The sequence below is a fragment of the Anguilla anguilla genome, chromosome 14 (assembly GCF_013347855.1).
Source record: "Anguilla anguilla isolate fAngAng1 chromosome 14, fAngAng1.pri, whole genome shotgun sequence".
Classification (NCBI taxonomy): Eukaryota; Metazoa; Chordata; class Actinopteri; order Anguilliformes; family Anguillidae; genus Anguilla; species Anguilla anguilla.
Window position 1 is genome coordinate 26,853,181 of NC_049214.1, and position 15,977 is coordinate 26,869,157.

The following is a 15,977-nucleotide window of genomic DNA, read 5'->3' on the forward strand; positions in this document are numbered from 1 at the left end:
GCCGTGATACACTTGTGACGGACCACCAATTTGTACTAGTGGTGGTTACAGCAGTCATGGCAACTAAAATGGACATACACAATCTCGAGCAGACACACATTCCTTGCATCAAAAGCTCTGAAGGAGCAGAAATTGAGAGTATAATGCTAGGGCGTTTCTTATTTCTGCAAGTAATTTTTTTTTCATCTCCTTTTTGATGTTTCAGTTGGACTGTTTTCTTGTTTGCTCTCTGATTGGATGATGATTCATGCTCTCCCTGAGTGGATGTAACCTTCCAAGCTACAAGTTTTGATGATCTCCCTGTGTTTTTGTTTTTTTTTTGTTTTTGTATTTTAGTCTTAGTTCAGTTGCAACTCCACATGGGTAACCTTCACGGTATCCTTCAGAACTGTTTTCCCTTTTCTTTCTTCTATATTGCTTTGGTTTTTTTGCTGAGTGGACTTTTTTTATTTTAGTACCTTGCAACCATTTGTTTTGTTTTGGAGGAACATGAAAGATACTGCTTATTAACTTCATCACATCAAGAAGGCAGTGCATTGAAATTTTGCATGTGTCTGAATATGTCTGTCAGCACTGATCATTATCATACCATACCCAAATAAGAGGCAATGACTCAAAAACCCAGAACCAAATTTTTTGGAGGCTTTGATGATGTAACCTAAGTTTGAATAAAATTTGATTCATTTTGAAAAGTAGGTTTACTTTCATAGATCAACTTCCAAGATTATAATTACTCATAACTCTGTTACCTGTAATTTTCAGGTGAACATAATTTGTATTTAACATACAGAGATGGGACAGTCCTTTAAAATGACATGAACCATTTATCTATGACTTATATTAATGTCGATATTGGCAAGTCAAAGTCATGAAGTTGCGCTAATTTGCACAAACTTTGTTAGCCCATATTTCCCTTAAGGATCCGAGACGAGTGTAATTTCGGTTCCAGGGGTTTCTTGTGAGTCTAAATGAGCATGCTAAATCTCATTAAATCGGTGACGATGCGGCCCGAAAGTGTGTTGATTTGACCAAGCCTTACCCGCATGGGAATCACCTCCCCCCCCCCCCCCCCCCCCCCCCCCCCCCCCCCCCCACCCCTCCCTGGTTTACATTTAAATACATAAACTATTTTCAGACACAATTATTGCTTAGGTTCGTGTTTACAACTGCTAGATAATTGCTGTGACCTGCAATCATGGGAAACAAGCATTTTAAGACTTGGCTCTTGACTTTGCTACGACCTGTTCAACAATATTGTTCTTCTGTGTTTAATTACTGAAAGCATGGGGTGTGGCTGTTTAAATCTGTTTAAAATGTGACCTAATTGAGCAGTTACTTCAAGTCCTTAATTCCATTGAACCATCTGCGCTTCCTGATGTAAATGTGTAAATTATCTATATTTCTGCAATTGATCTTCCTCCTGCAAGATTTTGTTCAACAACCAATATATTTTAAAAGCTAAGATAATTAATACATTTAAACACGTTTTTGAAAGGGTATGTATTTGAACCATACTAGATCTTTGAGGACTGGCCCTAAATTTATGCTTAAATTATGGCACAATGTAAATCCTATAAGGAGATATTGTGACAATATAATTTCACAATGACGCTGCAAGCCATGCAAATGTGAACATAGACTTAATAGTAGACTTAATAATAATACAATATTTTTTGTAAAAGTGTAGATATTGGAGAACTAAGTAGTGTTATAATTAGCTATGGGAGAAATACACTATATGGCCAAAAGTATGTAGACACCTGACATCCAACTTCTCTTCCAAAACTATGGGCATTAATGTGGAGTTGGTCCTCTCTTTGCTGCTATAACAACTTCCACTGTTCAGGGAAGGCTTAATACTACAAGCTGGAGTATTGCTGCATGGATCTGTTTCCATTTGGACAGAAAAGCATCAGAGTGATTAGGCCTGGCTCACATTTGGCTTTCCAATTGATCCCAAAGCTGTTGGATGGGGTTGAGGTCAGGGGTTTGTGCAGGCCAGTCAAGTTCTTCCACACCAACCTCGACAAAACCATTTCTATGTGGACCTCGCTGTGTGCTCGGGGGCATTGTCATGCTGAAACAGAAAAGGGCCTTCCCCAAACTTGCCACAAAGTTGGAAGCACAGAATCATCTAAAATGCCACTGCATTAAGATCTGCTTTCACAGGAACTAAGGGTCTTTGCCAAAACCATGAAAAACAGCCTCAGACCAAGAGGTATCCAGATACTTTTGGTCATACAGTGTATATTTTTAAAAAGCAATACATGGCTTTTGTTCTGAAAGAAATGGATAAAAAAATATCCAAGTCTCCAAAACCAAAAATCTAAATTACTATGTACATGAAACACTATTATATAATATGATCGGTGTTTTGATGACGGTTTCTCTGCTGTAGGTAGATCTGTAGGTACACCCAAGTGCAGAATGCTGTCACACAAGAAATGCCTACACGTTCAACCAACCCTTATATTACATAACGACACACAATCACAGCCTCAAAGTTTTTTAGTTATCTTAACAGACAAAGGTAACAAATGCGAGGCTTGGGAAAATTTGCTCTTTGCATACATTTTATCTAAAATTGAACAGTATAAAAAGCAAGATATTCAATATACAAAATATGATTTAAAAAAAAAAAAACCTGACATGGAATAGGTTGGCTGTGAAATTGTGTTGTTAAAAGGACAGTGTTCCTGCCCATGCCTGTGGCCCAAGCCCAGACTGCCTAATCGATGTCAGTCTCTCCAGGCTGGTCATCGGCCGTTCCACACATACGCATGCCTCACTTAGCCTGGCTTCCTGGTTTCCGGTAATTGGTGACGTCAAATTCCAGGCCCTGATAATAGACTGCCAGACAGACCTTACACTGCTGCACAGACTCTCTGCTTGGCAACCTCACTTCCAGCCATTTTATCTGTCTGGATCCTCCAGCGGTGGAATGGCTATGCTATGGTCAATGAATTATTGATAGAATTATTGAACTTCATCCAATGGCGACAAGTCCAAGACACCTGTCCACACGTGGACATTTTGGTCAGTATCTGATCACACATCCATCCATTATCTAACCTGTTTATTCCTGGCCAGGGTCCTGGGAGAGCTGCGGCTTATCCCAGCATGCATTGGGCAAGAGGCAGAAACCACACCCTGGACAGGTCAGCCATTCATCTCAGGTCACACACACCATTCACACACACACAGTCACACCGGTGGCAACTTAGATGCTGCAATTAGGCTAACCTGTTATGTCTCTGGATTGTGGGAGGAAACCGGAGTGCCTGGAGGAAACCCATATGGACACGGGTAGGACATGTGACCTCCACACGGAAAGACCCCGGCTGGGATTCGAACCTGGGACCTTTCTGCTGTGAGCTGGCATTGCTGATCACACAGAGTAGTTTCATTCTCCTGCATGATCATTAATGTGTATGGCACCATGCCAATATTGTCCATATGAGTCACTGCTTGGCACCATGTGCCATGTACGCTATTAATAAGATGAATGATTATTTGTTTAAAACTTATAGCAATAAATACCTAGATTTGGGGAAAAGAAAAGCACAAATAGGATTAAACTATAAAAATAATTGCAGTACTGATTTAAAAAAAATCACCCTTGGAAAATGACTGTAACAACCCTAATTAGGTTAGGTTGAGCATAAAGGCATACAGCCAACCAACTCATTTTAACTCTGTTGGCTGCTGATAACAAATATTGCCCCTCAACTGTGCTTCTGTCAGTTTCAAGGACAAAGAGTGAATCATACAATGGTGGGCAAGTAAAAACAAATTATTTAATCAGATTCAGGTCCTCTGACACAGACAGCATCATGCATTTAATACCCCCCAATGAATTAACACTAATTAAGGCGGTAAGTGGCTTTCGCGGTTCAAGCAGCTTCTGTGAATTCTGCAGGGAGTGGCTACTCTGTGACTCACAGTGTGTGATGACTCTGTGGCTAATTCAGCAGCCCATAAAGAAACTCCCTTTTTGTGTGGATGTATTGGCGCAGCACATACCGTTCTCATTTTCGGGAAAGGAGTGCACCTCGCGGGTTGGTAAAAAATTCCTGGGCTGAAATACAGGCCGCCTCAATTCAGTCGCGTTCCCTGTGCAGACGACGGACTGCTGGCACCATGGGTCTCCACGCTTTTACGCTCCTTTTGCTAACTTCCTCGCTTTGTATTTCAAACGGGGACCAGCCAGTGGAAGAAGAACTTACCACACCAAGTAAGTTGAGTTTGGTCTGTCATTGTGGAGCTATAGTAGGCCTACCAGACCGGTTTTTGTTAGCAACATAAACTTTTTCAAAATGTGTTTTTATATACTAACAACAAATCTCGCAAGTTAGTATATTCTCTTCCTAGAATCTCATATACAAACCAAGAGAGACCTTTAATCATGAATTTAGCCTGTCATTTTAAGAAGTCAGCCATGAGTTAATATTGTCAAGTTCTATTTTTCAGAGATTATTTCAAGGTAATTAGCTAGTACAGACATGATAGGCCTACTGTACATCGATCAGTGCTCGCGATCAAAGCTTAAGTGTCTTGAATTTAAAGATCTTTAGTTGTTTTTGGGGGGGTTCAACCACTCCAGAAATAAAACAAAAAAGAAGAGTGCTAAATAGAATGACTGATGAGTGTTCTTGTGGAGAATGACTAATGATAAATTCCTGTGGTGTTAGTTCATAGCCAACACAATATATCAACGAAGACATATACATGTCAATCAGAGCAACATTATGGTAATTGGTAAAAATATATATTCTTTAAAAAACGAATTCCTGCCTCAAGGCTCAAGCTTAAAGTGGCAAAAGGCATACATGTATATATCAGAGAAGTATATTTCTTGTGCAGCTCTAAAAAGATGGCACGCTTTTGTTATTTTAAATCAGGAGGCCAGACCATTTCTGAAATAGGGCATTACATGCGCTTACGTCAGATAGGAAAGTTCCGCTCTCCATTTGGGAGAGCCGCCAAGTACAAACAGCAGAACTTTCGACTCAGATCAAGTAAATATTTAGAGACAATAGGTTGGCTTTATCCAGTTGAAATATGAATTGTCTGCATTCCATCAATCACAGCACAATGACCCACTGATAATCCAGGAAAATGTGTAATATAACATGCCTGATGAAGAACTTACTTCTTGATTTATTCTAATATTTTAAAATGATCTCAACAATTTACAAATATAAAATTAATTATGGAGAAACCCAGAAAGTCAAATTGACAGTTGCGGCTCATCATCAAATAGCTGGCTAAATGCAAAAACATTCTGTCATATAATGGCGTACTATCAATTTGTACAAGGCAAATCTCAAAACAACAGCTTTATGAATTACGATGATGCTGTATGATGGTTCTCATGAGCTGAAATACTCTGTTGTAGCTGGTTGTGGATAGTGTTATGTCATTGTTATGGCAGCATTGTGTAGGGCTAGTGGCAAATAGTTTACTATTATAGTTCACTATGTGACTGCGAGATCTGTTGCTGACTTAGAAATCAATACTGACTTCTCAACTGCCTGATGTTGGTGGAATAAGTGCATGTATACAGAATTGGTTACCTAGCTAGCTGTAGGGGAAAGGTTGCTCAAGGAATACAGTAATGGTAGCTAGGATGATTGTCTGCCGATAGCCGTTTACAGCAGCTTGCTATTGTTACGGTATGACACCGCATGCTACTGACCATTGTCCTTTTACTTTTTGTGCAAAGTCATCACAATATTTAATTGTGCCTCACCCGATCAAACTGCCACGGTTGTCTCAACTTCTGGTTTTATTTTCCTCTTTGTGTGTGATCAATCTGAAGGAAATCCTAAAAGCATTTACTCGAGACATAATGCATATTTGCGAATGTAACATTTTACAGGGCGCGTGCAACCTCTCGGTGGTTCATTTACACTACATCCTCAAAGCGCTGAAGTCCAGGGCGTGGCCAAGAAAGCAGTGGAGGACTTCAACCGAAGCTCCAAATCAAAGAAGTACTTCAGACTTCTCAATGTCACATCTGCTGAGTACCAGGTAATGTAATAATGTATGCATGTAAGTCTAGACACTTGTTCTTGTACTATTGGAATGTACTATTGGAATAGCGCTGTCACCTGACAGCAAAAAGGTACCGTGTACAAATTCCAGCCAAGGGTCTTTCTGTGTGGAGTTTGCGTATTCTTCCCGTGTTGGCGTATCTTTCCACCAAGTATGCCTGTCTCCTTCCACAGTCACGTATGAATGTGTGAGTGAATGTTGTGTGGACCCTGCAATGGAATGACAAACTGTCCAGGGTGTATTCCTGCCTCTTGCCCACTGCATGCTGGGATAGGCTCCTTAAAGCGTACACTTGTTCATGCTACTGTGTAGTCTCTACACATTTTTGATTGTAACACATTTTCTAAGTATCATGCAATAGCTTAATGTGTCTCTTGTTTTTAAAATGATAGGTTACAAACGTGATAAACTACAAGATAGATGCTGTGATTGGAAAGACAAAATGCCCTAGATCTGAAGATCCTGACCTGGAATCTTGTGTTTTGGGAAAAAAGGTAATTTAAAGGCAAATTTAAATTTATCAGAATACCAACACTAATATATGAATGTACGATTAAATAATGTACAAATTGGTTTTTATAAAATGTAATATTTTTTTTTTTGATTACTTCATCAAAATATGTTTTTGCATTTATTTTGAAGTGATTTATTTATTTTTGCAGATGCGGCAGCGAAAATGTAAATTTGAGGTTACTTTCAACCCTCGGAATGACAAATATGACTTTTTTCATTCCTCCTGCAAGAAATGACCTTGCAATGACCTTGGATCCACGAGGACTCAAAAAAAAAATAAATCAATCATTTTTTTAAAATAGACTGCTTTTGTAGACTGGCTGGAAGCAGCAAAATATTATTGTATATGTGGTGCTTCTCATTTCTTCTTTTTTTACAGTTTCTTAGCAAATATTGGTCACGATAAGAAGATCAAAATGTGGGTTCAGTGTGAAAAGGGTACAATAGTTTCAATGCTAATCTACCACTGGGCTCTTTGTCACAAGTTTGTGGGCGGGGGGGGGGGGGGGGGGGGGGGGCATTCATGCAGAGCTGTCCCTAGAGTTTTGGTGGCCCTAAACAAGAGTATTGTTTTGACTTCAAGATTCCAGCGTAAATCACATGCTACTTAACGGCTGAATGAATTAACTCACTTACTTGCTTATGGCAGTCCATCGAAAGACAAAGATGACTTTGCTTCCATGCTTCGGCAGGATGAATCTGAATAGTCTGAAATATTCTCTTTTCAAACATATATTTATAACCTTAGTTAGCTTTGGGGGTGAATACTGTACAATTAATATGTGTTGCAAAAAAAAAAAAAGAGGAACTGAATTGTGTGGCCCTAGGACGGTTGTGGCCCTAAACGATTGCATGAAGGGGTTATGTCAACAGCCAACTGTCATGGCCTGCTATGGGAGATTTCATCTCTGCACAAGAACGATTTGATTTTTTAGAATCAAGTCAAATCGTTATGTTAAAGGACTCATGCTACAGCCAAATCCTAGACTTGATAACACTGCCAATTTCAACATATTCTACCATTGAAGATATTCATTACACATGATTCATCATGGTATGATTTTCAGGGGCAATGGTATGAAGTGCCTGTTCTGAAATTTTCACAATGCTGTCTTGTTTTGGCCATATTATCCACCAGGCAATAAATATTGCAGGGACCTAAAAAATTACATGGCAGTAAAACTCCATTATAATTATGATCCTATTTTTCCAGTAGTAATCAACAGTTACCTCACTTATTCCTCAAACTACTGCTGGTCTCATGCTCGAAGAGTTATACTGGAAAACTCTTTTTACGACTGGGAAGAATGACAAAAAATAAATTGTACCCTTCAAAATGAAAAATAAATAAAAAACATTTTCTTAAAGTGCCCAAAGATTGAGTTGTGCTGGTTTTACTTCACTGGGTATCAGGACTTGTTGTGTGTAAAATTTCAGCAAATTTAGCGTGAGACTTGCCGTGCACACACCTAACAAACATAATGTATATCAGAAAGACGCTACATTCACCATACTGCACAGCTTCTCTGGTGGACATAAAGCACATTCTATTGTTTTATTGCAGATGATATCTGGAAAACTCACTCACTCCTATGCATAGGACTGTAAATGAAAATGGTTGTCTTAAAGAAAATTTAAAAGTGAAGTGTTTACCAATATACATAACTATAAGCTTTTTTTTTCAAATAAATTTTTAGTTGCAGACTATATGTTACATTTGATGTCCATTCATTCACTCTCTTAAATTGGCTGAGTAATAAATGTTAAACATTCTACACAATAAGTAATTTCATGTTTAACACATTCTATACAATCCACAAATATGAAAAGTACATTGGAAAAGTTGGCTAGATGCTTAAGGAGATGACCTGCCAATTACATTCTGTGAGGATTTTTAATGTCATTGTCTTTGCAGTACTTTTTGAGGATACAAATCAGGCTTTAGTTTTCACACAACTAGGGTACTGATGTTTTAAAACATAAAAATGTCAATTTTCTTGAATTACTGTATGTGTATTTACTTTTTCCTTATACAGTGATTGGATGTATTTATTGAATCAAAAATATCACTTGCTAGTTTGTTAAAAAAATGTCTGATTTTATTTTCATATAGGTGGACACAAAAAATGATGAGCTTGGTGTTAATTTGGAAAAAATATCAGGGACAAACTCATGACTGTATTATTTGAGAGTAACTGAAATACTGAAATAATTTTCTTGATTTGGCCCTTTACTCTGTCATGTTTTATTTGTAATCAAACAATTTATATGCGGATTCTCAGATATTATTTAAGGGTATTTTCATACACTTTGGATTCACTCTATCAAAATTACAACATTTGTAGTTGCGTCAATGAAATTCAAGGAAGCCTATTATGAGGATAAGTCATTACTACAACTTGTAACCAAAATACCCTTTAATAAAAGCTGTGAATGTGCACTTGTGAATTGTTAGATTTCAATTGTGGAGTACAGATCCAAATCAAGCAAAAATGTCTTTAAACATAATAATGTCCCGAACTTCATGGAGCTCACTATATATAATTTAAACATGGAAGAGCAAATTGAAATGTAGTGTATTTTAGGTTTTTCAGCTATTATAAATACAGTATTAAAAATGACAAAGATTGTAACAAGCTGGGTAAAAATTACCAAATGAAACAAAAGAAAATCGATTGGTTTTATTTCATGTTTAAATTACAACATGTACTTATTGTAGTGTACCCAATCTAACAAACATTTGTAACATCTTACAGAAAAATAAGCTACACTTCAGTACTCTCCACAAACATAAGAACCTGCTGGAAAACATTTGTTTATCCAATGTAATTTTTCCAAGACTTCTGAGCAGGCTTCATCAAAAATCTAACTGAAATATCTACATACTCATGTCCTTGATACAGGTCAACATGGGACGAGGAAGAATGAAAATGATGGAAGCCATCAGAAATGATGCAAAACAGGGCAGCCCTGTTCTTAGAGATCTACTTACCTGTATGTTTTCATTTCAACCCTAATTTGGCACGTCTGATTCTAAATAGCAGTTGAACGAGATCTCCAGCTGTTGAATGAGGTGTGCTTTGTCTGAGTTGGAGTGTAGATCTCCGGGAACAGGCTTGAGCAGCCCAGATGTAAGCAGTCCCTGCTAAATTATACCAATATTACACTAATTATTATTATTACCTGCTAAATTATACCAATACTACACAAATTATTATTATTACCTGTATGTTTTCATTTCGACCCTAATTTGGCACGTCTGATTCTAAATAGCAGTTGAACGAGATCTCCAGCTGTTGAATGAGGTGTGCTTTGTCTGAGTTGGAGTGTAGATCTCCGGGAACAGGCTTGAGCAGCCCAGATGTAAGCAGTCCCTGCTAAATTATGCCAATACTACATTACAGGGTCACTTCGCATTTCTCACTCTCATAATAAAACGCTTTGCAAAAAGAAATGATATCTCATAAAAAAAAACACGTATTCAACGTACAAAAATGCCAAGTTACTCAAAAGTATTGATATCAAAATGACGCCAAGTTAGGCTATCTTGCCTCACCGAAATTACATAAGATGTATTCCAAAGCAATGCTACCCAATATTTCCTCAATTCTTTCAAATCACTTGGCCCTGTGTGTATAAGCATGCACTACATGGGCAGGCCAAACATGGATGTGTGGATGGCTTTCTCACAGTCAAGATTGATTGAATAGGCGTGTATATGTCCAATTTGTATTGGTATGTATGTATTTCGCTGCCCAGCCTTTCTGTTGCATGAATGATAGTATGTTTCTTTGTATAAGTGTGTGTTCGTAAATGTGAATGTAACATGCTGCCAGGCAAATGTCCCCATGGGGATAAAGAAGTTCTCTGTGTATGTATGTACAATATGTATTTTACATGCAGTACTTCTTGTACGTAGCAAATATACAATAAGTTGTATATTTACTGAAATTCAGTTCAGAAGCAAGTATAAACATGTTTTCTGGAGAAATGTGCTTCCTGTAGTTACTCACCAGCAGTTTTCTACATGAATTTGAATGTTCCATGAGGCAATCATTTGACACTTTGATCTGACACAAAGTTTGCATGACATTGTAAAATGTCATGCAAAAAAAGATTACAAAACACAGGGCCAAGTGACTTGAAAGAATTGAGGAAATATTGGGGAGCATTGCTTTGGAATACATCTTTTGTAATTTTGGTGAGGCAAGATAGCCTGTATTGTTTGTAGTACCGTAACTTGGCGTCATTTTGATATCAATACTTTTGAGTAACTTGGCATTTTTGTACGTTGAAAACGTGTTTTTTTTTTTAATGAGATGTTGTATACTGTGTGTATATATTTAGACGGGTAACCAATTAAAGGAAAAACCACCGTAAAGTGTCTTTGTAAGCCGTTGGGCTACCACGAGCTGCCAGAACAGATTCAGTGTGCCTTGGCTTAGATTCTGCAAGTCTCTGAAACTAGAGGGATGAAACACCATCCTTCCAAAAGATATTCTCTCATTTGGTGTTTTGATGATGGTGGTGGAGAGAACTGTCTATGTATAAAAAATGGCTGTAATTCCTGCACGGATCACCCGGTATGGATGTAAATACAAATGAAAGCTAACAGTCTACACACACGTAACAATCTGTAACAATCCTAATTAGGTTAGGTTGAGCATAAAGGCATACAGCCAACCAACTCATTTTAACTCTGTTGGCTGCTGCTCACCTGATGGGGAGTGGTGTGAGAAATGAGGAAAAATGACAAGACCTAGACTCTAGACATTAGGTCATACTTTAAGGAACAGCAGTAGAACAAAAAGAAAAAAAATTGGACAGACTGTTATATAAATAGCTAATGGTTATAGGGTTATAAAATGCTTGCTTCAAGATTTTGAGTAGCTGGCACACTTAAGTAACACGGGTTGATAACAAATATTGCCCCTCAACTGTGCTTCTGTCAGTTTCAAGGACAAAGAGTGAATCTTACAATGGTGGGCAAGTGAAAACGAATTATTTAGTCAGATTCAGGTCCTCTGACACAGACAGCATCATGCATGTAATACCCCCCAATGAATTAACACTAATAAACAATGGGGGCTCATTAAGGCGGTAAGTGGCTTTCGCGGTTCAAGCAGCTTCTGTGAATTCTGCAGGGAGTGGCTACTCTGTGACTCAGTGTGTGCTGACTCTAGGGCTAATTCGGCAGCCTATAAAGAAACTCCCTTTTTGTGTGGATGTATTGGCGCAGCACATACCGTTCTCAGTGTAGGGAAAGGAGTGCACCTCGCGGGTTGGTAAAAAAATTCCTGGGCTGAAATACAGGCCGCCTCAATTCAGTCGCGTTCCCTGTGCAGACGACGGACTGCTGGTACGATGGGTCTCCACGCTTTTACGCTCCTTTTGCTAACTTCCTCGCTTTGTATTTCAAACGGGGACCAGCCAGTGGAAGAATTTACCGTAACAACAAGTAAGTTGAGTTTGGTCTGTCATTGTGGAGCTATGCTACAAGTCCGGTTTTTGTTAGCAACATAAACTTTTTTCAAAATGTGTTTTTATAGACTTATAACAACAAATCTCGCAAGTCAGTATATGCTAGTCCTAGAATCTCATATACAAACCAAGAGAGACCTTTAATCATAAATTTAGCCCGTCATTTTAAGAAGTCAGCCATGAGTTAATATTGTCAAGCTCTATTTTTCAGAGATTATTTCAAGGTAATTAGCTAGTACAGACATGATAGGCCTACTGTAGAACAGCAGAACTTTCGACGCAGATCAAGTGAATGTTTAGATACAATAGGTTGGCTTTATCCGGTTGAAATATAAATTGTCTGCATTCCGTCAATTACAGCACAATGACCCACTGATAATCCAGGAAAATGTGTAATATAACATGCCTGATGAAGAACTTACTTTTTGATTTATTCTAATATTTTAAAATGATCTCAACAATTTACGAATATAAAATTAATTATGGAGAAACCCAGAAAGTCAAATTGGCAGTTGCGGCACATCATCAAATAGCTGGCTAAATGCAAAAACATTCTGTCATATAATGGCGTACTATCAATTTGTACAAGGCAAATCTCAAAACAACAGTTTTATGAATTACGATGATGCTGTATGATGGTTCTCATGAGCTGAAATACTCTGTTGTAGCTGGTTGTGGATAGTGTCATGTCATTGTTATGGCAGCATTGTGTAGGGCTAGTGGCAAATAGTTTACTATTATAGTTCACTATGTGACTGCGAGATCTGTTGCTGACTTAGAAATCAATACTGACTTCTTAACTGCCTGATGTTGGTGGAATAAGTGCATGTATACAGAATTGGTTACCTAGCTAGCTGTAGGGGAAAGGTTGCTCAAGGAATACAGTAATGGTAGCTAGGATGATTGTCTGCCGATAGCCGTTTACAGCAGCTTGCTATTGTTACGGTATGACACCGCATGCTACTGACCATTGTCCTTTTACTTTTTGTGCAAAGTCATCACAATATTTAATTGTGCCTCACCTGATCAAACTGCCACAGTTGTCTCAACTTCTGGTTTTCTTTTCCTCTTTGTGTGTGATCAATCTGAAGGAAATCCTAAAAGCATTTACTCGAGACATAATGCATATTTGCGAATGTAACATTTTACAGGGGACGAGCAACCTCTCGGTGGATCATATAAACTACATCCTCACAGCGCTGAAGTCCAGCGCGTGGCCAAGAAAGCAGTGGAGGACTTCAACCAAAGATCCGAATCAGACTTCAGACTTCTCAGTGTCACATCTGCTGAGTACCGGGTAATGTAATAATGTATGCATGTAAGTCTAGACACTTGTTCTTAGCGAACGTACTATTGGGATAGCGCTGTCACCTGACGGCAAAAAGGTACCGTGTACAAATTCCAGCCAAGGGTCTTTCTGTGTGGAGTTTGCATATTCTTCCCGTGTTGGCGTGGCTTTCCACCAAGTATGCCTGTCTCCTTCCACAGTCACGTATGAATGTGTGAGTGAATGTTGTGTGGACCCTGCAATGGAATGACAAACTGTCCAGGGTGTATTCCTGCCTCTTGCCCACTGCATGCTGGGATAGGCTCCTTAAAGCGTACACTTGTTCATGCTACTGTGTAGTCTCATTTTTGATTGTAACACATTTTCTAAGTATCATGCAATAGCTTAATGTGTCTCTTGTTTTTAAAATGATAGGTTACAAACGTGATAAACTACAAGATAGATGCTGTGATTGGAAAGACAAAATGCCCTGAATCTGAAGGTCCTGACCTGGAATCCTGTGTTTTGGAAAGAAAGGTAATTTAAGTGCAAATTTAAATAGATCAGAATATCAACACTAATATATGAATGTACAATTAAATAATGTACAAATTGTTTTTTATAAAATGTAATATTTTTTTTTTTTGATTACTTCATCAAAATATGTTTTTGCATTTATTTTAAAGTGATTTATTTATTTTTGCAGATGTGGCAGCGAAAATGTAACTTTGAAGTTACTTTCGATCCTCGGGATGACACATATGGCTTTTTTCAGCCCTCCTGCGAGTAATGACCTTGCAATGACCTTGGATCCACAAGGACATTTTTTAAAATAGACTGCTTTTGTAGACTGGCTGGAAGCAGCAAAATATTATTGTAGATGTGGTGCTTCTCATTTCTTATTTTTTCCAGTTTCTTAGCAAATATTGGTCATGATAAGATCAGAATATGGGTTCAGTGTGAAAAGGGTACAATGGTTTCAATGCTAATCTACCACTGGGCTCTTTGTCACAAGTGTGTGGGCGGGGGGGGGGGGGGGCATTCATGCAGAGCTGTCCCTAGAGTTTCGGTGGCCCTAGACAACAGTATTGTTTTGACTTCAAGATTCTCCAGCGTAAATCACATACTACTTAACGGCTGAATGAATTAGCTCACTCGCTTATGGCAGTCCATTGAAAAACAAAGATGACTTTGCTTCCATGCTTCGGCAGGATGAATCTGAATAGTCTTATTGAAATATTCTCTCTTTTCACACAGATTTATAACCTTAGTTAGCTTTGGGGGTGAATACTGTACAATTAATATGTGTTGCAAAAAAAAAGAGGAACTGAATTGTGTGGCCCTAGGACGGTTGTGGCCCTAAATGACTGCATGGAAAGGTTATGTCAACAGCCAACTGTCATGGCTTGCTATGGGAGATTTCATCTCTGCACAAGAACGATTTGATTTTTTAGAATCAAGTCAAATCGTTATGTTAAAGGACACATGCTATAGCCAAATCCTAGACTTGATAACACTGCCAGTTTCAACATATTCTACCATTGAAGATATTCATTACACATGATTCATCATGGTATGATTTTCAGGGGCAATGGTATGAAGTGCCTGTTCTGAAATATTCACAATGCTGTCTTGTTTTGGCCATATTATCCACCAGGCAATAAACATTGCAGGGACCTAAAAAATTACATGGCAGTAAAACTCCATTATAATTATGATCCTATTATTCCTCAAACTACTGCTGGTCTCATGCTCGAAGAGTTATACTGGAAAACTCTTTTTACGACTGGGAAGAATGACAAAAAATAAATTGTACCCTTTAAAATGAAAAATAAATAAAAAACATTTTCTTAAAGTGCCCAAAGATTGAGTTGTGCTGGTTTTACTTCACTGGGTATCAGGACTTGTTGTGTGTAAAATTTCAGCAAAATTATCTTGAGACTTGCCGTGCACACACCTAACAAACATAATGTATATCAGAAAGATGCTACATTCACCATACTGCACAGCTTCTCTGGTGGACATAAAGCACATTCTATTGTTTTATTGCAGATGATATCTGGAAAACTCATGCTTGCATGCTATACAAAGGACTGTAAATGAAAATGGTTGTCTTAAAGAACATTTAAAAGTGAAGTGTTTACCAATATACATAACCATAAGCTTTTTTTTCAAATAAATGTTTAGTTGCAGACTATAAGTTACATTTTATGTCCATTCATTCACTCTCTTAAATTGGCTGAGTAATAAATGCTAAAAATTCTACACAATAAGTAATTTCATGTTTAACACATTCTATACAATCCACAAATATGAAAAGTACATTGGAAAAGTTGGCTAGATGCTTAAGGAGATGACCTGCCAATTGTTCATTTGGAAAAAATATCAGGGACAAACTCATGACTGTATTATTTGAGAGTAATTGAAATACTGAAATAATTTTCTTGATTTGGCCCTTTACTCTGTCATGTTTTATTTGTAATCAAACAATTTATATGCGGATTCTCAGATATTATATATATTATTTTCATACACTTTGGATTCACTATATCAAAATTGCAACATTTGTAGTTCTGTCAATGAAATTCAAAGAAGCCTATTATGAGGATAAGTCATTTCTACAACTTGTAACCAAAATACCCTTTAATAAAAGCTGAGA

At 37.9% G+C, this 15,977-nt stretch overlaps 2 protein-coding genes and 1 long non-coding RNA gene across 3 annotated transcripts; 2 read left to right on the plus strand and 1 right to left on the minus strand.

Moving 5' to 3' along the window:
* Positions 1-3,814: 3,814 nt before the first annotated feature.
* On the plus strand, positions 3,815-7,358 carry LOC118213319 (cystatin-SN-like). Its single transcript, XM_035392187.1, has 4 exons — positions 3,815-4,234; positions 5,882-6,033; positions 6,450-6,551; positions 6,720-7,358. Exons 1-4 carry the CDS (start codon positions 4,003-4,005, stop codon positions 6,804-6,806), a joined length of 573 nt encoding a protein of 190 aa, XP_035248078.1. The 5' UTR covers positions 3,815-4,002; the 3' UTR covers positions 6,807-7,358.
* Positions 7,359-9,535: 2,177 nt separating this feature from the next.
* Positions 9,536-9,860, minus strand: LOC118213321. Its single transcript, XR_004762391.1, has 3 exons — positions 9,795-9,860; positions 9,621-9,625; positions 9,536-9,557 (listed from the first exon to the last, which is right to left on the minus strand). It is a non-coding gene; the product is annotated as an uncharacterized LOC118213321 (long non-coding RNA).
* Positions 9,861-11,775: 1,915 nt separating this feature from the next.
* Positions 11,776-15,182, plus strand: LOC118213320 (cystatin-C-like). The gene is made up of 4 exons (XM_035392188.1): positions 11,776-12,028; positions 13,203-13,348; positions 13,754-13,855; positions 14,025-15,182. The coding sequence occupies exons 1-4, from the start codon at positions 11,935-11,937 to the stop codon at positions 14,106-14,108; spliced, it is 426 nt and encodes a 141-aa protein (XP_035248079.1). The 5' UTR covers positions 11,776-11,934; the 3' UTR covers positions 14,109-15,182.
* Positions 15,183-15,977: the final 795 nt, after the last annotated feature.

Excerpts from the sequence above, each read along its gene's own strand:
- LOC118213319 (XM_035392187.1), top strand. The coding sequence starts at position 4,003 with ATGTATTGGCGCAGCACATACCGTTCTCATTTTCGGGAAAGGAGTGCA. Across the intron at positions 6,034-6,449 it reads TCACATCTGCTGAGTACCAG|GTTACAAACGTGATAAACTA; the intron begins GTAATGTAATAA and ends TTAAAATGATAG. Across the intron at positions 6,552-6,719 it reads CTTGTGTTTTGGGAAAAAAG|ATGCGGCAGCGAAAATGTAA; the intron begins GTAATTTAAAGG and ends TTATTTTTGCAG.
- LOC118213320 (XM_035392188.1), top strand. The coding sequence starts at position 11,935 with ATGGGTCTCCACGCTTTTACGCTCCTTTTGCTAACTTCCTCGCTTTGT. Across the intron at positions 12,029-13,202 it reads AGAATTTACCGTAACAACAA|GGGACGAGCAACCTCTCGGT; the intron begins GTAAGTTGAGTT and ends AACATTTTACAG. Across the intron at positions 13,349-13,753 it reads TCACATCTGCTGAGTACCGG|GTTACAAACGTGATAAACTA; the intron begins GTAATGTAATAA and ends TTAAAATGATAG.